Source organism: Mustela nigripes, chromosome 1 (assembly GCF_022355385.1).
Source record: "Mustela nigripes isolate SB6536 chromosome 1, MUSNIG.SB6536, whole genome shotgun sequence".
Lineage (NCBI taxonomy): Eukaryota > Metazoa > Chordata > Mammalia > Carnivora > Mustelidae > Mustela > Mustela nigripes.
The window spans coordinates 147,669,027-147,694,568 of NC_081557.1; the positions used below are offsets into that span (position 1 = coordinate 147,669,027).

Consider the following 25,542-nt stretch of genomic DNA (forward strand, 5'->3'; position numbering starts at 1 on the left):
CTGAACAGAGATCAAAAGTTGGACACTTAACTTACTGAGCCACCCAGGCACCACCCCTAACTACACGTCCACTAGTTTAGAACTTGGCCAGGAATACAGGCATTATTTGTTGGGCATCTTCAAATACCCCAACAAAAGTTTCTAGAATATTCTAACATAATGAATGTTTGAAAGAAGTCAAAAAAGATTCTTGTCTCTTAAGTTCATAAATAGCTGAAATGATAGTTTTTTCCTTTGAAGGTCACTTATTCACTGTGTGTTATATGGTCAGACTGTGCTAGGTAATCAGAAAACAAATACTGGCTAAGACAGGATTCCTGCTCTTGAGGAGCTTATAATCTTGGCGAAGGAAAATACACATTTAAAAACAGAAACTTCTGAATACTGTATTTATTATGCTAGGGATCTCTCGGGGTTTTCCGTAAGGAGCCAGCCAATTCTCCTGGGAGGGAGAAAAGAAACAAGGTAAGTGCCGAGTTAAAGAACTGACCAGGTAACTGCTCTCCAAGAACACTGTTCGCTCCTGCCAAGACAGCAGAGATTTTAGAGAAGCAACAGGGAGAAGACGGAGGGGAGGCACTCCCTGCTCTGTCGAACAGAAGGAAGAGATACCCACCCCCACACACCTAGGCATTTCTCCCTCCAGTCTTTCCCTCCCCTTCCTTCCACTCACAGGCCCCCTATTCTCCACTTCCCATAGTCCCATCCCCTTGAATCATCCTCATTGGGATGAGACGAAAAAGAGGAAAAGGTATAAAATTAAGCAATTCCTTGCGTTTTCCCCCCAATTCCCTTGCTTTTAAAAGCCATTTTCATGCATGTAAATGCTCCTCACTTGCTCCCTATGTGTACTATTTCTATAGCACTGTATTCATTATTGATATATTAGTATTCTTTTGTCCTTCTCTTAATGTCCAGTATCAACTTTAAAAATGCACACATCCCTTATAAAGATTCTATTTCTAAAAAATAAAAACAAAATAAAAGCCATATTCAGAGGCAAGTATACAGACAAAAATTAAGTAATGGCATTTATCTAACACATAGTAATACTTTTCCAGAGACTAACACTGTATCATATTATGTTCAAAAAAAATCAAATAACTTTTATCACACAAAGAAACAGTACTAAATACATTATTGATGACACACAGATTTGTAGGCATTCTCAGCTATCACATTCAGAAAATCTGTTTCTTCCATTTAACTAATTATGGAAGCCCATCAAGAAAACAGGGCCACTAGAGAGGTTACATTTCCCGGTTCTCAATCTTCCATCTCAAAATCCAGGATCAGGGGCGCCTGGGTGGCTCAGTGGGTTAAGCCGCTGCCTTCGGCTCAGGTCATGATCTCAGGGTCCTGGGATCGAGTCCCACATCGGGCTATCTGCTCAGCAGGGAGCCTGCTTCCCTCTCTCTCTCTCTCTCTGCCTGCCTCTCTATCTACTTGTGATTTCTCTCTGTCAAATAAATAAATTAAATCTTTAAAAAAAAAAAAAAATCCAGGATCAGACTCTTGCAACTTAGTGAGAAATGTGCCCCCTTCTCTTTTGTGGAATTGTGATTAAAAAGACTTTCCCTTGGTCCCCGCCCCATAGTGATTTTAGATTCCCTTTCAGATTGCCACACTTAATTAACAGGGATCAGCATCTGTAAGGCGAGAAGCAGGAAAGCACCCTGGGGCACCCTCCCCCAGCCTGGCAGGCATGGGGCTCCAAGCAACACTTGCCCAACACCTGTCCCAGGCAGGCACAAGGGCCTGACATCACCACTCCAAAAGTGAGGGCTGTGTCCATCTGAAAAGGTGAGGAACTCCTAGTCTGAAGCGCATTAGGTATCACACTGCACACCCAGAAAGAAGCTCTCAAGCTCTCCTTCACACCGTCCAGCAACACTAGACTGTGGTGGGGAAGTGGAACCCTTATCACAGGCATGCACACTCAGAAAGCACACTGAGAGCAGATGATAAAACATCGGTCCTGGTTCTCGTTGCCAAGGATGACGGTGGTCTTGGGTCTTACCTCTAAATTTTCAGTCCTCTGGTCCCCTCCCACCTTATCTAAGGATTACATTGTAATTGTTTGTAACAACAATCTCACTTTTAGATAATTTGGTAATATGATACCATGTTAGGACACACATACCCCTTTAATTGGTGAGACTGTATGCCATGGGCTTTCCTCTCACTTCTACACTTCTCTGGGTTTCCCAGTTTGACTTACCATTTTATTTTTAGCAATAAACATTATTTTACAATGATCCTAATAACAATAACTTGAGTCCTTGTAAATCTCAGAGACAAGCCAATTGCAACAGTGAGACTCTAGGCCAGATTCTGAGACAATGCCAGTTTCAAATATTCTTTGAATTATGCTCAAATAAACCACAGAAACACTCCTCAAATCTCAGTGGTTTAGAACCAAAATAGCACTGTAAAAAAATTAAAAAATAAAAACTTTCACTTTTCACAAGCCTAACACAACTCTATTTCACCTTCTATCTTACAGTTACAATCATCAAGTAGAGCCTACCTTCTATTCTACTATCCACTTGTCAGATTAAGCACCATGATTATAACTTGGAAGAATCACTTAATAGTCTGCCATACTGATGTAATCAAACTCATCAAATCCTCCCTCTACTGTTGAGCCTTTAAGGTGTTTCTACGGTTTTATTACCATTACAAAAATGTGGCCCAAAACCACATTTCACTTGCTGTTTGTGTTTTGTGGAACATGAATTACAGACTCAACAGATATTAGAGTCATCATGATGCTTCGCACATCTGAGAAAATCCTACAGCAGACTGAGCTGTGCTATGGATCCCTATTCAGCTCTCAGCCTCCACCAAGTAATTTAAACTCTGAGTCTCTTCTACAATTTCTAAAATAAGAATATTACCACCTGCCCTGGGAATAAGTCTGGTGAAGGTCAGTGTGGCTGATGTGGTGAAAAGGTGAAGTCATACAAATCTTACAGGGAACGACAGGTAGATACGCTATTTGGGGATCTCAAGTCGGACGCCCACTGACTCACCTATCTATTAAAAACTCTGGGGCCATGTTTATAGCAGCAATGGCCACGGTCGCCGAACTGTGGAAAGAACCAAGATGCCCTTCAACGGACGAATGGATAAGGAAGATGTGGTGCCAATACACTATGGAGTATTATGCCTCCACCAGAAAGATGAATACCTAACTTTTGTAGCAACATGGACGGGACTGGAAGAGATTATGCTGAGTGAAATAAGTCAAGCAGAGAGAGTCAATTATCATATGGTTTCACTTATTTGTGGAGCATAACAAATAGCATGGAGGACATGGGAGATAGAGAGGAGAAGGGAGTTGGGGGAAATTGGAAGGGGAGGTGAACCATGAGAGACTGTGGACTCTGAAAACCAATCTGAGGGCTTTGAAGAGGGGGGGTGGGAGGTTGGGGGAACCAGGTGGTGGGTATTATAGAGGGCACGGATTGCATGGAGCACTGGGTGTGGTGCAAAATAATGAATGCTGTTGTGCTGAAAATAAATAAAAAATAAATTTAAAAACAAAAAACAAACAAACAAATAAACTCTGGGGCCCTCAGTGTACTGAACATTACACTGATGGTGAGATTGTAAAAAGGAAAAGGAAAGAGGCCCTGTCCCAGCCAGCCTCATGGAAAAGCATGGGAGAGAAATGATAGAGGACCAGGGCCCCAAATGTTCAAGCAAGGGCCTAAAAAGAGTACCGTGGGACTGGAGCACAGGTTCACCTGGGACCCTGGGAAGCCTGCAGAGGGGGTGAAACCGAACTGAGTCTCAAAGGATGGAATGAGAAGGACTGTGAGAATTACAGGAGGTGAGAGCTTATGAAGGGAAGGCAGTATATGTAAGAAGGGATGGCATATTCTTACAGTGAGCAGTTTTGGAGGCCAGCGTGGAGGAGGAAAGTAGGGGACATCTGGGGCTGCCGAGGAAGCTGGAGCAGAGGCCAAGGGCCTCCTACGCCAAGCTCTGGGAGTCAGCTAGTACAGAGCCCAGGGAAGCATTGAGGGACATTGCTTTGGAGAATGCTAGAGCAGCGGTGTGGCACATGCAATGGAGTGGAGAATGACCAGAAAAAGCCAAGGGCCAAATAACGACAAGACTACAGCAAAAGGAGAGGGACCTCAGACTCTTACTGGGACCCACTGTAACAGTGACTTCTCACCTGCTAGGAACCCTTATTTCATAAAGGGCAAAATAAATGAAAAAGAAGGGCCAGATGAGAAGGTTTAAAAAGTTAAAAGCAATCTCAAGTCCTCATGTTCCTCTACTTTATTCCTAAGAGCAAACACACATGTGCAGCAGATTGACAGAAACATACACCCTCCTCTCCACGGAACTCGGCAGCCGCTACAACACACCAGGCCAGTAAGAATCTAGAGAGAAGACGAATCACACACACATATCTGTTTCCAGAAGTGAGCGAGCCATTTCATCTGATTCAACTGAGCAAGAAAAATGCAAAAGTCAGATACCAGTAGGTGAAAGACAAACAAAAAAGACCAAAATGAGCCTATATTGCAAAAAAATGAGGTAATAATTGTTCACTGACACCCTAGTTTATTCCATGAGATAGACCCATTTTTTGTTATTCCAAGCAACAAACTGGTATCTTAAGCTTAGGATATTCATATTAGAAGGGCAGAAGCAGGGGTTCCCCAGGTGGCACTCTCAGCTAAGCACCCAACTCTTGGTTTCAGCTCAGTCATGAGCTCAGGGTCATGGCACTGAGCCCCGCATCAGGCTCCATGCTCAGCGGCGAGTCCGCTGGTAGATTCTCTCTCCCTATCCCTCTGCCCCTCCCCCACTGCACTGTCTTGCTATCTCTAAAATAAATTAAATCTTAAAAAAAAAAAAAGAGGGCAGAAGCAATTATGATCTATATGACAATACAAATATGAACACTATTTTCCCCCTAATAGTAGAGAGAAGATTAAATAAAATGGACAGTTGGACCAATTTTCCTAAACATATGCTCTTTTAGAAAAGGAGGATAAAATACCAAATAATGCCCTTTTCAGAGTACTTTAATAAAATTATACTCTGGAGGTTAAGCTCTGTCCTGTATGCTTTACAGACGCTCATTTAATGCTTCCAAAAAAGGTAGGGTGGCTCAGTGGAAAGATCCAAGGCTTCTTGGAAACACACAGAGGTATAAGATTGGCTTTTTGATCTCATACAAGAAATTAATTTTTCCTCCAGATTGTATCCCTAAAATAAATCCATAATTTTGGGGCATTACCTAAACTTAACTTATGTCACAGCTATCTGAATCTTATTTGTTAATTTATTAATAAATAAATAAATGCTGGGCATGGAGCCTAATGTGGGGCTTGAACTCACGACCAAGAAACCTGAGCTGAAATCAAGAGCTGGACATTTAACCAACTGAGCCATCCAGTTGCCCCAGCTACCTGAATCTTTCAATGGTTTTCGTGAGAGTAACACTGATGGACGTCACAGTATATTCGCATGAGGTGATCTGCAGCAAGTGGCAAGGATATGTGAGTGATGCCATAAAATTTCTAGTTGTTACCCCAGGAAGCAATTTTAAGGAAGTGTGAGAGAAGAGCCGTGACACCTCCTGTATATGAAAAACTCAGTATAGCAGATCCCCAGTGGAAAGAGCTTCATACGCATATACACAGTTTGTAAGAATGCGGAGAAAAGGGAGCCCTAGTGCACCTTTGGTGGCTGGTGGGAATGTAAGACGGGGCAGCCACTATGGAAACAATACAACCATTCTTTAAAATACTGAAAACAGAACTACCCTATGATCCAGCGATTCGACTTCTGAGTATTTATCCAAAGGAAATGAAAACACCAACTGGGAAAAATATCTGCACTTTCATGTTCATTGTAGCATTTTCTTTTAAGTAGGCTCCATGCCCAGGGTGGGGCCCAACACACAGGGCTTGAACTCATGATTGTGAGACCAAGACCAGAGCCGAGATCAAGAGTTGGATGCTTAACCGACTGAGCCACCCGATCATTTTTTTTTTAATCATGGGTAAGACAGGGAAACCATCTAAGTGTCTGTCAACGAATGAATGGATAAGAAAATGTGATATGTATATCCAATGCAATATTATTCAGTCAAAAAAGAAGGAAAGCCTGCCATTTGCAACAACATGGGTGGACCCAGAGAGCATTATACTAAGTGAAATAAGACAGAGAAAAACAAACATGGTCTCACTTATATGTGGACTCTATGGGGGAAAAAACCACACACACACACATGCATGCGTGCGTGCACACACACGCACACAACTGAACTCACGAGACAACAGATTCAAGATTGCCGGAGGTGGGATATGCAGGGGGAGCAGAGCGGGTGACAGTGGTGAAAATGTACAAACTCCTGATTATAAAAGCAATAAGTCCTGGAGACGTAAAGCACAGCACGCTGGGAAAAATGGTTTATAATCATGCAATTTAACCCAAAGGTTCTAGAAGCCTCCCTGTGTAGCCCTAGCTCTCCACTAATAACATATTTAAATGCTTTTTTCTAGCAATCTCCCTAAAGCCTCCTTGAAACTATGTACATTTTTGTACTCCATAATCTTATTTGGTAATTTTCCTGTTTATCCCTGGATGTGTAAAATGACTTTCACACAGTCATGCCGATGCCTGTTATTTGAGCACCTATGATGGGGTCAGTAGAGCAATGGTCTCTGCCCTGCGGAGCTGAGGTTCTAAGTGAGGGAAAGGCACGAAAAGCTGTCACTATTTGTACTGAGCTCTCCATGCTCCTAGCCATCCTGGCACATGACCAAAACCTCATTCTGCTTCTCGATGTCTGAGTTACAGTGGAGGCACCTGCATCAGGTGTGTGAAGCCATACACGTTACAGTGATCTGCAGCTGTACACAGCTGTCTCTTGATTACTTTCAACTTAATTTCTCACCATGGAACTGTGTTGGGTTTGGAGCCGCAAAACAGCTGACGCCTTCCGTGATCCTCCTGACAACTGAGGATGTTGACAACTCAAATTTCTTTGACGTTTTAAAGCAATAGCTCATGGTCATGTTAAAATTGCCGTTTCATTTATATTTCCTCCACAGAGCACCAGAAGGGCTTTGCTGAACAACACTCCTAGCTTTGCAAAATACTCCAGCTGTTTTTCCTTCCCTGATTAGCAAGTCTATAGCTCGGCAGAATCAAGCAGCATCTGCTCATTTTGGAGCCTTCACCTTCTAGACACTTTATATTCAGGAATCCTTGGGTAAATCCTTGTGTGCATGTCTTTGTCTCCTGTTACCTATGTTTAAGCCAGGTAATTTTTTTTTTTAATATGCAATTAAACTGAAATCCAACTCTATTTAGGCTCAGATGTGACATCAACCAGAACGTATAGCAGGCTGTACCTTTTACTCAAAGAAATCTAAAAGTTATTTGGCCCTCTTATTGTTTGAGTGAGAATTCTTTTAAATGATTGTTATCACCTTAGTTTCAGTTCTCTTAGGATTCAATGGACTCACATGAAGCAGTTGTATTTCTTTTCTCAACTTCAAATTTTATTCCTAGACACAATAAAGTTATTTCTTTTCATCTGGAGCGAAGGAGGTAAGTGAAAGCAAAGTTGAGGACATCCTAATTTCTGCCTAAGCCTTCTTACTCCCCAGCCTTCTAGCAGATCTACCTTCCAGCTCTAAACTGAGCCAGAGGTGATTTTATGAGTACCTTCTCATAAAAAGACCCTCTAACCCCTTTTGAAGGAAGCTGAACTCAAACACTACCCAGATGTTGGGTTCTCGACCGAAAAAACAGAATGAAGAAACCTTGAGACAGAGAGAATATCAAAATGAAGACATTTCTTTCTGAGGAAGATTAGCTGGCAATTTTATGCCCACTTAAAACACAACACACAAATATATGTATGTAGTTTCCATGCAGAAATATCACAGTCAGAATTTTTTCTGAGGAGTGCCATAATGATTTCTTTAGTCTAATGTTGTAGGGTTTGTTGTTGTTTTTATTTTTTTTTTATATAGTAAGCCTTGAAAAATATAGTTTCCTTTTTTCTGAATCACAGTAAAAATAGAAGATTAAAATAGTCGCCTTTTAAGAGATATTTTTTGATATTCAGATCTTCAAAATACTGGTTTCTAACAAAAGATCAGCCCCCCAAATTTGAGTTTTAGCTACAAACTCTTAAATGTAGTGCATTTTATCACATCCCACGTGTGGTCCAATTTGAATTTGGGGGACAGAGACTTTTGAAAAGGCCAGAGTAGACACTGGCAGGTCTGTTACGGGTCCATCAGAATTGCCTGGGAGAGAGACGATGACAGCCTGGACCCAAGAAAGGGCAGTGGGCATCACAGCTAGCAGACAAGGTCTGCCAGGTACAGCGCCTGACGTGCAAGCTCTCTTCATAACAAAGTCTCCAGCAGATCTCGTGGAGAGGCCAGCAGGGTCATTGCCCTCTCCCTTACTTACCGCCTTGTCTTCCTTCAATTAACCCCTATTAACTAAGATATCTGAACACCTGTCTCTGTTTCAATACTTTTATTACCACTAACACAGAAGCTGGCATTCAAAGCTTCCAGTCTCAGTAACCAGAGAAACCTGGCCATTCGCAGTGGGCCCCCTTTGCTGAAGGAGGGCCCTGAGATAAGGCTAAAAATGGTCAGCAGGAAAAACCTACGCTATCAGCATATGCAAGTCACATTTACTCCAGCCTTTCAACCCCTACAAAAAATGCAAGTCAGATCATGCTATTCTTATGCTTGAAACCTTTCAATAGATTCCCACTGGTTTTAGGATTTAAACCAAATCCAAATTTGCAAACCTTAAGTAATTGTCCTTAAAGTCCTAGGAAGGGGTGTTATTCAATTTTATAAAAATAAAAATAATAGGTGTGCCTGGGTCAGTGTGGTTAAAGCCTCTGCCTTCGGCTCAGGTCATGATCTCTGGATCCTGGGATTGAGCCCCTCATTGGGCTTTCTGCTCAGCAGGGAGCCTGCTTCCTCCCCTCTCTCTCTCTCTGCCTGCCTCTCTGCCTACTTGTGATCTGACTGTCAAATAAATAAATAAAACCTTAAAAAAAATAATAATTTTTTTAAAATAATACAACTAATAATACTAAAAAGCCCCAAGAATTATCCAAAATGATGACAAATCTCCCAGACATTCCATTCGGGTAAATTAGTTTTGCTTGTCTTCCCACTGGGATGGAAGCTCCAGGAAGATGGAAATGCTAAAACAGTGCATGCCTATAGTAGAGGCTCAAGAAGACTACTGAATGAAGGAAAGTCCCAGATACTACTGTGACCCACACAAAGTTCTTAGCAATGTTCTTTATTCACTAATCAGAAAAAAGGATAGGTAAGGTGGAAAAGTTCATCCTACATTGGTTCAAGAGTTTTCTCCATTTCCCAAGTTATCCGTAGTCACCAGGAAATAAGTCAAGGGGGAAAAGTGATCAAACTCTATACCCTATTAATGAAATGCATATTGAAATAACATTAAATTATCATTACACTTGACCCTTGAACAATAGAAGTTGAACTCTAAAGGTCCACTTATATGCAAATTCTTTTTTGATAGAGTACAGTCCTGTAAATGGATTTTTCCCTTATGATTTTAATAACATTTTCTCTAGCTTACTTTTTTCTAAGAATACAGTATATGAGATCTACAACACAGAAAACACGTTAGTCAACTATGTTATCTGTAGGGCTTCTGGTCAACAGTAGGCTATTAGTAGTTAAGTTTCTAGGGAGTCAAAAGTTATACACAGATTATAAAATGCAGAGAGGGTGGGCCCCCAGAACCCCTGCACTGTTCAAGGGTCGACTGGATACACACTCTAAAACATCGACAACATTTCTTTCCACTGAGATCCACTCAGGAAAGACTGGAAGCAGGGAGAGGGGAAGACAGTAAGACATTCCTAAAAAAATACCATTACTGGTGACCACAGAGGTTCTGTCTTCCTGAAAAGCAACCTGGCAAGATTTAACAAGCTCTACAAAATGGTTCATACTCTTTAACTACGGAATCTCTCCTTACAAAACATACCCCAAGGAAATAGGAAAGCCAAAAAGGAAATAAAGAAACTTATAAAACTTGTACATGGCCTAATGGTAATAATAATGAGAAACTGGAAACATTTCAAATGATCAAAAACAAGATTAAGCTAACTATGGGAAAGCAACACCATAGATTATACAGCCTTTCACAAGAAGTACGTAGATTCCACCAACACTTCACATATGTATATTATTTCTATATATATATATCAGGGTTTTTTTTCCAAAAAAGCAAAAAATAGTAAAAACCCAATTCTGCAACCTGGTGAGTTTAACATCTCTAACAATCCTATATAAAAAGGGCAGCAAAAGATACCTCAATTTAGAGGACTACAAAGTTTAGTGCATACCAGAATTCAAAATAAATCTATTAAAATTACCTGTGTCTGTGAAAGTCGAATGCTCTGGACCTGTGGAAGCAGAAAGTAAGCGTCTGGTAGCTGCTTTGCAGACCCTTCTGTAGAGACTCTTCGAGTGCCAATTCCAGATACCTTCCGGAAAAAAAAAAAAAGTTAATTACTCCCCTATTCATTTTGAAACATATTTGCCATAATGTTAAAATACCTTTGGAAAGGAGATTTGTATTCACCACTGTGGCCTGTAAGACTCTATTAATCCAATTATTACATGTATTTTTGTTTACAAAAGAAAGCAACAAAAGTTGCTATATTTAAGCTGAATGTTCCTCACTATAGCAAGCCTTTGCAAAAATAAACAATTTTTCTGATATGGAACCAAATGTTTAATGGAAACCAGTAAGAACTAACCACAAAAATGATAGATCTTGGCTTGATGTCACATCCTATTAAAGATGTCAGATACCACTTAAGATAAATATTCCTAACTACTTCCTGAAAAACAACAAAAAAACTCTTCCCCCTCCATCCCTGGTGCCTTGATATGAACAGTGAGCTCCCCGAGAACTGGTCCCCCCAAAACATGAAATCCATATCCCCTGATCAGAAATATTCCCGAGCCCAGGAGGGAAGGAGGCAGAAGCACTAGGGACTGCCTTTATAGCTTCTCCCTCTGGACTGTGCATGAGGTCAGGGCAGAGCTCTGAAAGCCCACTCAATTTTATAATAAAAATATAATATGGTAGACTTCCTGGTTTTGTTCCAATGCCCTTCAAAGATCCATAGTGAGAGTTACAGCTCTGTGCTTTGGGCTCAAGACAGCCAACTGTGTATAGCATGGCAGGTAGAAGAAGCGGGAAAGCTGGTGAGTTCACGTCATTAACAATCTTTCATTCTAATGATATAAACCAGGCAGCAACATTTACAAAAGTCCTTTATAAAATACCCAACCCCCCTGTTAAATCAACAACCAAATCAAGGGACGAGAGGGGAAAGTTACTTACATGATAGGGAAGGACTCCATAGGAGGAGGTATTAATAAATAAAGAACTTTCAATGCTTCCTTCTTCAGTAGGTAAGAAAATAATTCTGAAGGATGTTTTCCCCATTGCTGGAATTACCTGAAGGGAAGGTACCAAATTAGCCATTTGGAATGAACCTCTGTAAAAAAATGTCTTTCAGAGATTTCCTTTTTTGACAATTTCCCCTTAACAGATGCCTATTCTGTACCCTTGATTCATAAGTATCATGAGTCCCTGAGAATCACCAAATGGATCAAAATCCAATAATCGAAGAGAATGTTCTCAAAGAACACACCACAGACTGACCACAAGGCAGCTGCCAAGTCCTTTCACTTCAGATTGGGAATCCTATGCCCTCACCTTCTTCCTTTTCCTTCCACTTCTGCACCCATGTGTTCAATGGCCTTTACCAAACACAGTTATAACTCCACCTAAGTAAAAGGAGCCAGCAATGTACAAATTTGACAATTCCTAAAGAAAGTCAGGAGCTGCGTGTATCTGGACTATCAGAAACAAAATCCTGGGCTCCCTACTGCACCATCTCCTCAGTCCCATATTTAAAAGGAAAAAAATGTATCGGGTAGATATAAGTAAGCTAAATAAACAAATAAAACCTACTAGTAACTGGGATCTTCACTCAACGTTAAAGACCACTGAAATCTAAACAACGAGGAAGAACAGGGATTGGTAGCTCTCTGCTGCCTATTAACTTTATAAGGAGCCATTCACTCCTTCCTATTCCTATATTTAGAAAGGAGTCCTGTTCTAGTAGGTTCTCCAGGCAGAGATCACAATTCTAAAAACTTGTAATGATTACTAAAGGGTTCAGCAGTTGTCGTCATTTCAAGACCCATAATATTAAGTTTCTTTAACCATGAAAATGTCCTATTAGATATATAACATTATACCTTGTTTAGACTCTAAACTTTTTTTTTCCCCATGGAGATATCAAGAGCCACCAAAATTATGGACAACTGAAAAAATAAACGCTAAAGCAAACACACAGAAGGAAAGAGTGTGGGTAGCAGGAAAAGGGGAGACAGGGAGCAGAAAGTCAAAAATGCAGGCCAAAGAAAGCAAGAAAGCCTGGCAGCCTCCCACAGCATAGTTTCCAAGAGTATATCAACACTTACCCTGCAATGAACAGGAGGCACATGAAAATGTCTAGCAGCTGTAAACACTGAATTCACCACGACCTCCCTATCCCTACTAGGGTTATAAGCATAGAGAATCTTTGCTGCAGGGTGACCCAGGAACCTAGGAGGGGAACAAGGAGAAAAAAAAACCAATGGACTGTGTGGTCGTAAATACGGCCATCCACCCACCGCTCCACCCACGCACCATGTATATGCTTTCAACCCAGAAAGCTGTTGGTGTTCATTAAAGCTAAAAGCAGCAGTGATTAAATCCGGCTATTAATAAAACATTTAATTCACAAGTCAAAACCTTTTAAAATAATCCTTTCTTTTATGAGACACTTATGCCAACCAATGGTAACACCTCTCCGACTTTGGTGTTGGAAGAATTCAACCTGCAGAGGCCGTTACATGCTTGCAAATACACAGTAGGAACTAGGTACTCGCCTAACGGGGCTCTAATTCAAAGGAAAACAGGTTTGGATAAGAAGCTGTACTCATAGAAAAACCCAGGTTTTTTGAGAGTTTCTTCTCTGAGTGATAAGTTTAAAAAGGCTTTTTGGGGGGAATGGATTTCTACTTACAAAGAGACTTTATCCTGTCTCATGAAAGGAAAAACTTAACTGTTGCTAAAGACCATTCTTCTGAGAACCAAACTCAGCAGCACTTTCCAGTGCTTGCTCTTATCCGTTTGAATCATGAGTCTTCTAGAAAATTCTGATGAAAGCTCTGGCTCCTCCCTCCACAGACAGACGCACAGAGAAGTTTCAGACATAATTTCAAAACATTCACGTTCTAAGGTAAGGATATCTGCTTTCCAGCAAACACCCTCACTGATGAGGATGCTCATGTTGATTTTTCCCTTCCTCCTCTTTTCCATCCGCTGCAAGGAAAGCAAAGGAACTGCAGAGGAATGGAGCTATCACTGGCCCACCTGGGCCCGCCTCCCTGCCATGGTCCCTGGAATCCTTCCCCTCAGATTCCTACCAGTTCAGTTTCATGGTCATACACAGAGAGCCACATACATTTCACTGAAGCCCCTTCTCCAGATGTAATGCCCTCCTCAGAAGCAGAGACCCAAATATACCGCTCTCCTTAACATGGCCTAGAAATAAAACTATATTCTATGTTAAAAATTCATCTACATTATACTTGTATTTGTCTGATTTTATTCTGATTTCTCTGATACCAAGAACTGTGTGTTTTAGAGAAAATGAAGTACATGTTGTCTTATGGACAATGGGATTTCCAAACTACCATATCCCGCCATCAAATCCTTCATATTCCTCTTCCTTTTTTTCTCTTCATGCCCAGGTCAGAGGCTAGTGTGGGGCTGGAATTCATGACCCTCAGATCAAGACCCAAGGCCGATATTACGAGTCGGATGTTTAACCGACTGAGCCACTCAGGTACCCACACTTCCTACTTTTAATCACAAGTCTCTACTGAAAATTTAAAACAACCAATGTGTATTTTAAAAAATAAGTCCTTTACATCCAGTTATAAATAAAATACACACTAATGTGATTCTTTATTATTTTTTTGATGTTCTTATCTAATACAACTAAAATTTTTTATATTACCCTAAGGGGTCACCTCTGAGAGCTCTGCTTTGGGTGTACTGGGCTCACATTTGCCCTCTCCCTTCACTAAGTTAAATTAAATAAAGACTTCATCATTTAAGGTTTTATGTAAATACAAGGCTCAATCAGCAAAGTTATTACTACTTATCCTCAAAGCTTTGTATCATTGGAATACAAGATGTTTAGTTTAAAAAAATACAGATATTGCCCAAACAAAAACATTTTAGAAAATCAGACCCCAAACTGTAATTCTACAGAGCCCCATGACTGCATCCACTAGAAACCTCACCAGACCTAGCGCAGACCTAGTTACCACTGTGCTATTTTTATTCTATTTTTAATTCTATTTTTAAAAGTGTTATGAGGATAAGAATTTCAGTCACTAGTGACAACTGGAAGATACTCTACTAATTTAATACTACAAAAGAATGATTAAAATCTCTTATGAATGATTAGCACTTTTAATCTCCGGACCAGCGGAATATTAACCCTTACAATAAACCCTAAGAAGTGGGCAGAATGCAGGTGAGTAACAAGATCCTGATTCTTCATCCCAGAGGGAAACTGCAGTGATGAAAAGGGGTGGGGTTTGCCCAAGGTCAACTTTGAAATAAACAATAGCAAAAGCTGAACAAAGGCAGTGAAGAAATCAGGAGGAGAACTCTCTGGCTGAAGTTCGAATCTAATGCCTATAAAATAGACCATATGTAAAAAGTAAGGAAGAATTGGACTAATTTTAGAAATGTTCTGGGATGCCTGGGCGGCTCAGTCGGTTAAGCATCTGCCTTCAACTCAGGTCATGATCCCAGGACCTGACTGAGTCCCACATTGGGCTCTGCTCAGTGGGCAGCTGGCTTCTTCCTCTGCCCCTCACCCCACTCATGTTCTCTCTTTTTCAAATAAATAAATAAAATCTCAAAAAAAAAAAAATAAAGAAGCATTCTAATTTAGGTTACCATTTGTTCTTACCGAGATTTTAAAAAAACTTTAGAAAAAATAATTTATTCCCATAATCATATCCTAGAGCTCACCAAAAAAAAAAAAAAAAAAAAAAAAAAAAAAAGGTATGTGCTGGAGAAGACTTATTCTGTCACTTCTAGTGAAATGCACCAAATTCATGAGCATCTGCAGTTCATGCTCAAGTACAATTTGAAAATGACACACACACAACTCTCTGCCTCTCTCTCTCTCTCAGATAATGCCTGCCCCCCCAGTATTCCACTATCCTTCTAGGATTGATAGAAGACTCAGCTGACAAGAGATACAACTGTACTTTGAGAACTACAAAGTACTACACAAACAAAACTGAATCATCCAAAGGTGAGACAAGGCTAAATAACCTTTGTTATTAACCTTTGTTAATAACCTTTGTAAATAAAACATTTAAAACATTTGCTTTTCAACCCGCTTCCAGTTATCAGGGCCAGAAAGGGATGCAAATAGCCAGTTAACATTTGTAGCCAAGACATCCATCCATCCATGTGCACTCTTCTCAGGACTTTTATCTTACTGAAGAGGAAATATATCATAGCCAGCATCCCATCAACTGGAGTTGTTACCTTCATCTAACTGTACTTACTACTATTCATTTTACACTATCTACCAGACTGTAATATTTTTTTCTTTTTTCTCTTCCATATCTTTATTTAAATTTGTTAGTTAACATACAATGTAATAAACAATGTTGTATTTGTAGGTATTAATGCTGTATTTGTATATAATAGACAATGTATGTATTTGTAAAAGTAGGTCCTGCATTAAAATTCCCGCTTACCATAAAGACTTTTCACCTAAGTAAAGCGATCTCTCAGAATCTCAAACCAGTGAAGTTTTTTCATAAATTCAGCTTTGAACACTTCTTTACTGAACAGTAAAAATGTGCAAATTCAAACACAAAGAGGCAGACACCTAGAATATTGTAAAGACAGCCAGCACCCTTCCCACTTTCCTCTCTTCTTCCCTTTACAGAATCACCATTAAAAGCTCAACATGTACTTAATTCTACGTTTAACATTCCTTCTCCTTTACGGCAGCTCTAACCTTTTGCTGACCAGAAGGAAAGGGCAAGAAGGCCGTCCAGAGGAGTCAAGGAGGGCGTCCCAGGTGCTCTCCCAACACCATGCCTACTTCACTCACCTAACTCTTCTTGTAACTCAAAACAGCTCTTCATGAAATGAATGTTCCAGGCTGCTGAAGCAAGCGGGGCTCTGACACCTAAACACTTTTACTTCCATACTTGAAACTCTAGGAACGTGGCACAGTATCTCCTCAGAGCCAAGACATTCTACATCCAAGGTGTTGAATACCAGAGGTTTCCAACTTCAACCACTGTAAGCATTACAGCCTACAAGAGTCCTTAAGTTCTCCCTTCTGCTCAGCATCGCCCTTCTCCTAACTTCTCCAAGTTCCCAGATTCGTCCCTCAACCAACAATCAAGTCATGTTCCCTTCATCTTCAGGGTTCTGAACGTGATGAGGGCATCATTGTACTTAGGATGAGTAAGTAACTGCAGCTTATATGCTGTCTTTCCCACTGTGTTTCAAAATCTTGAATGGAGCAACTAATGTCTGCACTGTACATAACAAAGCATAACAAGCAGTAAAAACAAGCAAATGGATCTAAGGCAAAGAATTCCAAAACCATCAATATTTATAGTATTTTTCACTATAAAATAACTTGATTTGTTACAGAAAAACAATATTGACTTATTAAATTCCAGTCACTTAATATTGACTTCTTATTAAATTTCAATCACTTCTTATTAAATTCCAATCACATTTTAAGGAGTATTTATTAAAAACTGAAGAAATCGGGGCGCCTAGGTGGCTCAGTGGGTTAAGCCTCTGCCTCCGACTCAGGTCATTATCTCAGGGTCCTGGGATGGAGCCCCGTGTCAGGCTCTCGGCTCAGCAGCAGGGAGCCTGCTTCCCTTCTTCTCTCTCTGCCTGCCTCTTTGCCTACTTGTGATCTCTGTCTGTCAAATGAATAAATAAAATCTTAAAAAAAAAAAAAAAAAGAAATGGCTAAAACAATCTTACATTCTCCCTTTCACAAAAATATTCCTCTGAACAAGTCCCAGGATCAATATCCCTCATATTACTAATATACTTAAAATGTATTTAACATTTTATTTATAGATATATAAATGTGCTATATATAAATACATTTTAAATATATTAATATATATATAAATGATATCCTGAAAACAAAAAATGTAAATAAAACAAGTTATTAAGAATTATAAAGAAAAGATACTTACTGAATTCCAAAATCTAGAACTGATGGCTGAAAATGTAAGCCCTTTCCACTGAACAGTTTGTCTGGAAAGCTAAAAAAGAAAAGACAAGACAGATTAATTTTGTTGTAGTTTTGAGATTTAAATGCTGAGTTAAGAATATATATATACTTAGGCCAATGGTTCTCATGGGCTATAATTTTCCTTCCTTATAGATGAGTCTAAATTGGTTTTAAATGTAAAAACTGAATTATGAGAAGTCTAATATAATTCTACAGCTGCAAAAATTTAAGATACTTTTAGATGATGGTTAATGTAACTTCATATCAAATGTATAGATTCTATAAGTGTTCACCAAAAAACAGACTGCATATAAGTTTTAATAGGCTTCATTTCTGGATGCATTTGAGTAACATGACTATTTTCATAAACTTTAAATCAAGACAAGACATACAAGTAAGGTGGGTGGGGGTGAGCGACTAGAGAGAGAGATTTGGTCTCTAAATTAGTAGACTATTTGTAACAGGGAAAGGATGGGGGAGTGTAGACAGGGTTGCTCCTCAATGCTGAAACCATCCCCAAATCTGTATTTATAAGAATAATCATTACATAAAACCTCACATGGCAGGTCATATCCTTCTGCAGTTCTTAATCATTACAATGATTTTTCTTTAGAACCAAGACATAAATTAACATACCAAAAAACATATAAAGAAAACAAACAGAAGAAAAAACATATGTATAACATAATAACACAATATACATACACATACATAAATACACTTAATGACATAAAATGCAAAGCCCATGGTATGTATGTGTATGTGTGTATGTGTGATATATACACCAAGAAACTATCAGTCATCATATGACATTTTATTTTCTAAAAAATAGTTATTTGAGAGAGAGAGAGATACAGCATGCACATAGAGAGAGAATCTCAAGCAGACTCCATGCTGAGCACAGAGTCCAACTCAGGGCTCAACCTCATGACCCAGAGATAAAGACCTGAACCAAAATCAAGAGTTAGATGCTTAACCAACTAAGCCACCCAGGCACCCGGTTTATATGACCTTCGGAAGCCATGTAATTCAAAAACATTTAACTGAAGAGCCCCAAAATGTAACAAGTGTAGCTATTTTCAAAAACTCCAGCAAACTTTCCAAAATACAATCTTTCCACCTAGCGCTTCACCAAACATGGTCCCAAGACTGGGTCCAGGAGTGGACATCTGAGTTTCAGAGCCTCTGGCCAATAGAAGCTTTGTGACCTTCAGCAAGCTGGTCTCCCATTTTCCCTTAAGGTGCAGACAACACAGAGACCAGAGAACCCCTCCCAAACCCTCATCTGACAGGGAGAATCCTGGCTGCAATCTTCCCTTCCTCCCTCCACTTCACTGCCCCTATCTAAATCAAGGGGACAGTTCAGTCTTCACCAGCCCAACTTCTGCCACTTCTCCACTTGTGTTGAACTTGAGCAGAGAAGAGGCATGCTGATTACTGGTCTCCCTCCAACCCCAAAAGGCTAGGACTCCCTCCATAACTTGTGTACAAAAAGGCCACTAACTCACCTAGTTGCCTCCAGAAATGTTTCGGAGAATCCTAGTAAGTGACAGATGTAAAGAAATGTGAACATCAGATCGAGCTGGCCAGGGCTCAGCATCCCAGAAGAAAAACAAAACAGGCAACTTCACATGCCAAAAACTGTCTTAGAAAAGTCAGGCTACTGCATAAGTATTAAGCAAAATAACTATAGTCTCCTCTGTCCTGTGCACCGGAAGTGGACTTACATTGGATTTCACACCCAACTTCAGAATGAAGACAAGGTTTTAAGGATTTAAGCAATTCACTCAAGATCACATAGCTACTAAGAGAGCCAGAATTCCAATGCAGGTCTGTTGAGGTCAGAAACTTGAAGCTAGTATGTAGTTCAGGCTTATCCAAGTTCACAGGACCCACCCAAGGAACCAAGGCAGTCTAGTGGCTGGGTGAGGGTTTGGGCTTCAGAATGCAGACAAACTTAAATTCCAGGCCCAAGGTCACCATTCTCTAGTCCTGAGCGGGTCAATCACTTCTCACAAGTCCCAGCCTTACAATTTTAAAATGAAGATGGCAACAGTATCTACCATATAATTATCCTGAGGTTAAAATGAGAGAATAATGCCTTTGCTTTGTGCCTGGCACATAGTTAAAATTAAAAGTGCAATAAATATTAGATCATGTTACTAAGAGGAAGACTGTCACCTGACAAGAAAAGTAATGAGAGCAGATGGAGAAGCCGATCGAATTTGAGTCAGAGCTGACCTGGGGATTTAAAAGTCCCGAATGGGTAGCAGTAATTCTCTCTGAATAGAACAAATGAAATATAAACATACATTATATGTTTATTAAATAAATAAATATGCAACTATTTAACATCCAAAAAAAAAAAAAGAGAGAGAGAACAAATGAAACATAAACCTGGGCCATCTCCTATCATAACCAGAGATTTTTAAAGCCCACAATCAGGAAGTTTAACAAACCCAACAGTAGTCAGCTATGTACGGTCCACCTTAAAGCTATAAACTACACATGGTCAGCATTTCCCTAACTTCAGAAAAAAAAAAAACCCTATTTTAATTTTATCATGGAGAAGTAAAATCATGTCACTATTTCTCTCTAAAACTCACAGAACGGATTTATTTTTTCTCTTTGGTCAGTTTCAGCTCACTTGACTTTGACAATTTGGAAAGGAGATCAAGTTATAAGGAGCTTTAACATCACTGTCTTGAGTTAAAAAGTTAGTTCTCAAAGATAAAACTGCTTTAGTGTAGATACTACCTTACAATACCTGCTCACCCACACATGCCCTCAAGTATTTGTTAAAAACTGAAGGGGGAAAAGACAGAGCAAACTGCCAAAATTAAGCCAACTGTGGACATCAACAACCATCCTCAAATATCACTGGTGGCAAAGAAATTACACTGTGTTTAAAGATGCCAAAGTTTCATTTCCAACTCGATGACATCCAAGTAACTTAAGCCTTAGGAGTTACAGCAGTAAAAGACAAAATTCCCTCCTTTTTCTCCCTTACTCAAAAAGTCAGCATTAACCTTTTCATATGTGTGCCCCTCAATAGTGTGAATGCTTCCCTTACGCCACAGCTCACCTGCCCTCTTTCACTCTTAGGATTCCCCTCATCTGGCATAAAAGAAACTCAGATATCTTACAAAAACAAATGATAAATTCATGCCACATATTTCTTATGTTCACCCCAGTCCCACCAACAAGATAATTCTAAGGAAAAGCCCTTTATGAGAAGAGGAAAATAAACAAAGGGCCATTTTGCTTCCCTAACAGGAGCACAGGGAGAGGAGTCGAGGTGACGGTTATTTGAGGTGAGGGAGCTCTTGTTTATAGGAACCCTGCCCCCCACACTCTCTTAGCCCTTCTGAGGACACTGGCTGTCCCAGTGTTGACTCCTAACTCACCAGCAGGACATGTGGACAAGGAATTCTACACATGATATTTGGAAAGAATATCATCACCTAAGATTATCTGAATGTTTTCCTCTTTTATCTTCTTTTTTTTTTTTTCCAGAAACTTCAGCTCTTTTCTCTTTCTATAAAAAATAAACAAAACAACAACAAAAACAGTTCCAAAAAGTGGGTAGCATAAGAGAAAAGGAATTTCTGTGGAAAAGAGAAGACCTTGGTTCAGGTCCCAGGTCCGTTTTGAGTTTCCTCTTTGGCAAACTGCAGGAGCACGGCTCTGACATCCTTACAGGAGCATTCAGATGCCCAGACTCCATATTCCTAGGAAAATTAAATCTCTGACATCAGACACACTCACTGAAACATTTCAGTCCAGTGACTCCGACATGGAAATGGATTAACTATAACCAACTGTTCTGGCCATTCAGAAATGCTATCTGACCAACAAACGCATCAGGGCAAATGCAGTGCTCCACCTCTCTGGAATGAGAAACAGGGCCCAGCAGCTGCAGACCTGGCCTCCTGGCCTACACTCAGTATGGACTGGCTGCCCTGAGGCAGAGGCTTAGCTTGAGGAAGATTCTCCCCTCAAGCTTATGATCCAGGACACCAGACAAGGCTTGTAGGCCAATAAGCCAAACTCAAAGATCAAGAAAATTCAAAGAGAAGAACAGAAATCTCTGAAATGGCCAGGAAAGCTCGGGGGCGGGGGTGGGAGGAGTCAGGGGCTTCAAAGAACAGTGACCTCGAATGGAAACTGAAGGGAGGCCACTTGAACAAAGCTAACAGCAAGAGGGAAGACAAAGAGGCTAAGGAGAGCACTGGCCACATCTGGAGCACACCATCCGAGCGAGGAAAACACACTAGGCAGTTGGCCTGGCAGCGCTGAATGGTGGAGTGCTGAGCAGGAAGAGTGAGGACAGGAGGGAGCAGAAAGGGGGGCAGCCAACGATGAGGCCTTGCTGGAGGACGAGAACGCGGGTGAGGACACAAGCCTAACATGCGCCACAATGTGCCCTGAAAAGAGTCTCATGCACTGTAGGTCTGTGCCGGGCCTTTACTCCTAAAGGGACCTGAAGGTTTAATCAGTTTCTGGAGAAGACAAACGAGTTTCCGAAAATAGCACACACAGGCTGTTGTCACCCTTGCTGAACAGGTAAAAATTAAGCTTTGACAGGGATCTGAGAAACAATGGTGACCAGCTCCAGGGAGGATGGAACTGTCTGGTTTTCCATATTCCTAAATGGCCTGGTTTTCCTTAGCCTCTCAAAGCCCTAACAGCTGCAGCTCTCTGCCTTTTCCATGCAAACTCTTTCAGTCCCTAACAGCTGCAGCTCTCTGCCTTTTCCATGCAAACTCTTTCAGTCCATTGAGAGAGGGCCATGACCAGGCTATAGGCACTGGATGAGCACCAGGACAAGAGGACTGGCTTCCCATGTGTTCTGCAAAACCCTCTCTGCCTGAGAAAGGTAACAAAGGAGACCGTAGCATAATAATACTATTGTCTAGACTCTGAAACATTCAAAGAAAAACCTGTTATGCTATTGAGCTACCTCCTGGGCTCTTCTCCCTAGCTGGGAGAACAGGGGGTGCCCATCAGAGACCAGTGCTGCCAATGCTGGAAAAGACCTACAGATTCACAAAGGTAGAGATTCGTACACTGTCAGACCCCTTGGACCCTGAGCCAACAGCAGGTATTTTCAGGACTCAGCTGTTATTCCCATGAACCTGGAGGGATTTCAGTACTTTTCCGTTATACAGGAGAACTGGAAAGGACCCCTGCATAGACAGAAACAGCTCCTGCCTGGGGCAGCCCTTACCAAAGCCTGCCAATGCCAGTGTTAGACCTCCACAGGTCCCCACGGACAGGAAGCCCAGAAGCGGCCCTCCCTGATCACTTCTGTGATTCAATGGTGCCCAGCTTTACAGACCACTGTGAAAAAGCCCAAACTGCATGATTTATGAAGTAAGTTCTAGAAGTACATGAGTTATGAAATTCCACATTGTAATATTAGTACTACAAACTGCTTTCAGCTCTTACTTTTAACTTAAAAAATATTTCTCCCAGAAGTTTACAGAAGAAAAATATGATAGACACACGCACATCTCCTAAGGTCAGAACGGCCATTCTTCCTGGAGAAGTAACAACTGGTGAAGAACCACATGACAGTGAAGGCAGACACCAGTATTTTCCCCCTGGAATTCCCAAAATGGGGGGAAAAAACTATTTGGCTGGACATGATTTTCCTAGCTTCTATTACAGAAAGCCTCTGACTTTAAGGTCAAAGTCAAGAGGAAAGTCCTTGGAGCAATAATACCAGCAGCAGTCTGTCAGAGACACTCTCACTGGTAATGGGATATCCGCGTGTTGGGGTATGGCATGTTCCCAAGGCCAGGACAAAAGTTGTGCACACCAATCTGTCCCTCGAGTTGCAAAGGCATTCTCCCAGTTCATACCACCCGTGGATGAGGCAGGCATTCCTTCTCTCAAAGACTAAGGTTCTAAGGCACGTTTCTGGATGGAACCTGGGTTGATGACAGGTCCTTACCCACCATGCCCTCTCCAGGATGTTCAACGTCCCCTCCTGCTGTCCTCCTTCTCCACTTAGACACAGGAGAGGCTCACGCTTCTGTCACTTGGGAAAACCCTTTGACCTTCATCCCTTCAGCTTTGGGCAAAGGTAACAACAGCAAGTACACTTACTAAGCACTCACAGTGTACCAGATGCTGAGCCCAGCACTGTCCCATGTAATCCTCAGAACCCTGTGTGGACACCATTATTATTGCATTTCCATACCCAAAGAAACCGACGTTTTGGGCATTTAAACAACCAGCCAAAGCCCACTCCGCTGCCAGGTGACTGACAGGGAAGAAGCCCCTGTGTTACACTGTCTCCCACCAATGTCGCTGGTGTCCTGCCCCCTCACTCTCCCAGAAATGCTTTGCTGAGGTCATCAGTGAGGACATGCCAGGAAGGCAAGTGCTGACGTTACTCAATCTGCCTGGCTCTTCTCCTGAAGGGTCCCTCCTTGGTTTCTAGAAAATCTCACCCAGTCTCCCCCTTTCCTCTGTGCTGCTCCTTCTCAGCTCCCTGTCAAGCTCCTCTCCTCCACATGACTGTCCCCTCAATGCTCCCTAAATTCTCTCTCTGGCCTGTCACATCTACCCACAAGTTTCAGCTATCACCAGCTAGGTGATGCTTTCCTATATGGACATCTGTCATCTCCTTGTGCAGCATCCAGGTTTCCTTACTTTAACCACAGACTTCCCAGTGCCACCCCTCCTGGATTCTGAAAGGGCCAGTTACTCATTTTTCTAGCCCTGCTTTGTAGTCAAGATGCTGACATGTGACTGGGACTTGGCCAGATTCGCCTGCCAGAAGAGGGCATCGGGAGCTGGGGCCACATGGAAGGGAAGGAAGCAGAGAATCATCCTGGGAATGAGCTGGGCAGCCAGGCAGCGGGGCAGAAGTCAAGGACAGCAGTGTCCTCGGCATCTGCTTCCATGGCACAATCCTGGCTGTGCTTCTATCTGCTACAACCCACTTCCTTGCTTTGTTTTCTGAGCCTGGTTCTTCAGTCTTCCTAGAGATTCTGAGAGCGGCCCAACATCTTCTCAATAAATTCCTTTCCTGCTTCAATCAGCCATAACTGGTTTCTGTGGTTTGACTGATTCATTTCCCAAGACTGTATATCTGTGGCCTAGACCCCTCTGCTGAGCTCCTGCCTTGGGTTTCCAAATGTACCAGACACCATCCCACAGACGGCCTCCAGCCCTGTCCCAATGGAATCCATGGCAGAGTTCAGCATCTGGCTGGGACTCCACTGTTGGATCACAGGGCACCGCCCACTAGTCTCCCCCAGGCCATGGTTGCTCTTGCTGTGGTTTCAGTCACCTGCATCACCCCCAGTCCAGAAGCAGATAATCTTTCTTCTGGTACATAGCCAGAAAGTCAATAGGAGCCTCAGGCTAAGTCACAAAGCCTATAGCACTCACCTCCTACATCTCACTAGGGCAGCATTTGACATCTCACATTATCACAAGAAGGGTGAGTGCAGTACAATAAAGTATTTTGAAAGAGCTCACATTTATATAACTTTCATGTATACTGTCATAACTGTTCTATTTTGTTACTATTGGTGTTAATCTGCTATTGTGCCTAATTCATAAATTAAACTTTATCATGGGTATGTATGATTAGGAATAAAAACAGCACAGCTGATCCTTGAACACAGGTTTGAAGTGCATGGGTCCACTTGTACACAAATTTTTTTCAATAAATTTGATACTGTAAATGAATTTTCTCTTCTTTATGATTTTAACATTTTCCCACTCCAGCTTATTTTATGGTAAGAATACAGTGTGTAATTCACAGAACCTACAAAATGTGTTAAAAGCCTATTTAGGTGATCAATAAGGCTTCCAGTCAACCAGTCAGTCTGTAGTGAAGATTTGGGAGAATCAAAAGTTATACATGGATTTTCAGCTGCACCAGGAGTTAAGTACCTCCAGCCCCACTATGTTTAAGGGTCAACTGCACAGATAGAGCTCAGTACTATTTGAGTTTCAGACATCCACGGGGGCTCTTGAAATTTATCCTCAGTGGATATAGGACTGCCCATCTTGGTGACTGATGGCCTACCTGCCCGGGGGGGGGGACTTAACTCCTGGGCGGG

The 25,542-nt window shown here is 41.3% G+C and overlaps 1 protein-coding gene across 2 annotated transcripts in view; it reads right to left on the minus strand.

Annotated features, from left to right (window-relative positions):
* The window catches only part of TMEM131L (transmembrane 131 like), a 162,007-nt gene that overhangs the window by 60,705 nt on the left and 75,760 nt on the right, over positions 1–25,542 (minus strand). For both annotated transcript variants that reach the window (XM_059375078.1, XM_059375070.1), the window contains exons 4-7: positions 17,418–17,486; positions 12,573–12,696; positions 11,422–11,538; positions 10,442–10,552 (exon numbers count right to left, since the gene is read on the minus strand). In XM_059375078.1, the coding sequence (XP_059231061.1) occupies positions 10,442–10,552; positions 11,422–11,538; positions 12,573–12,696; positions 17,418–17,486 (421 nt within the window). The remainder of the gene's footprint in view (positions 1–10,441; positions 10,553–11,421; positions 11,539–12,572; positions 12,697–17,417; positions 17,487–25,542) is intronic.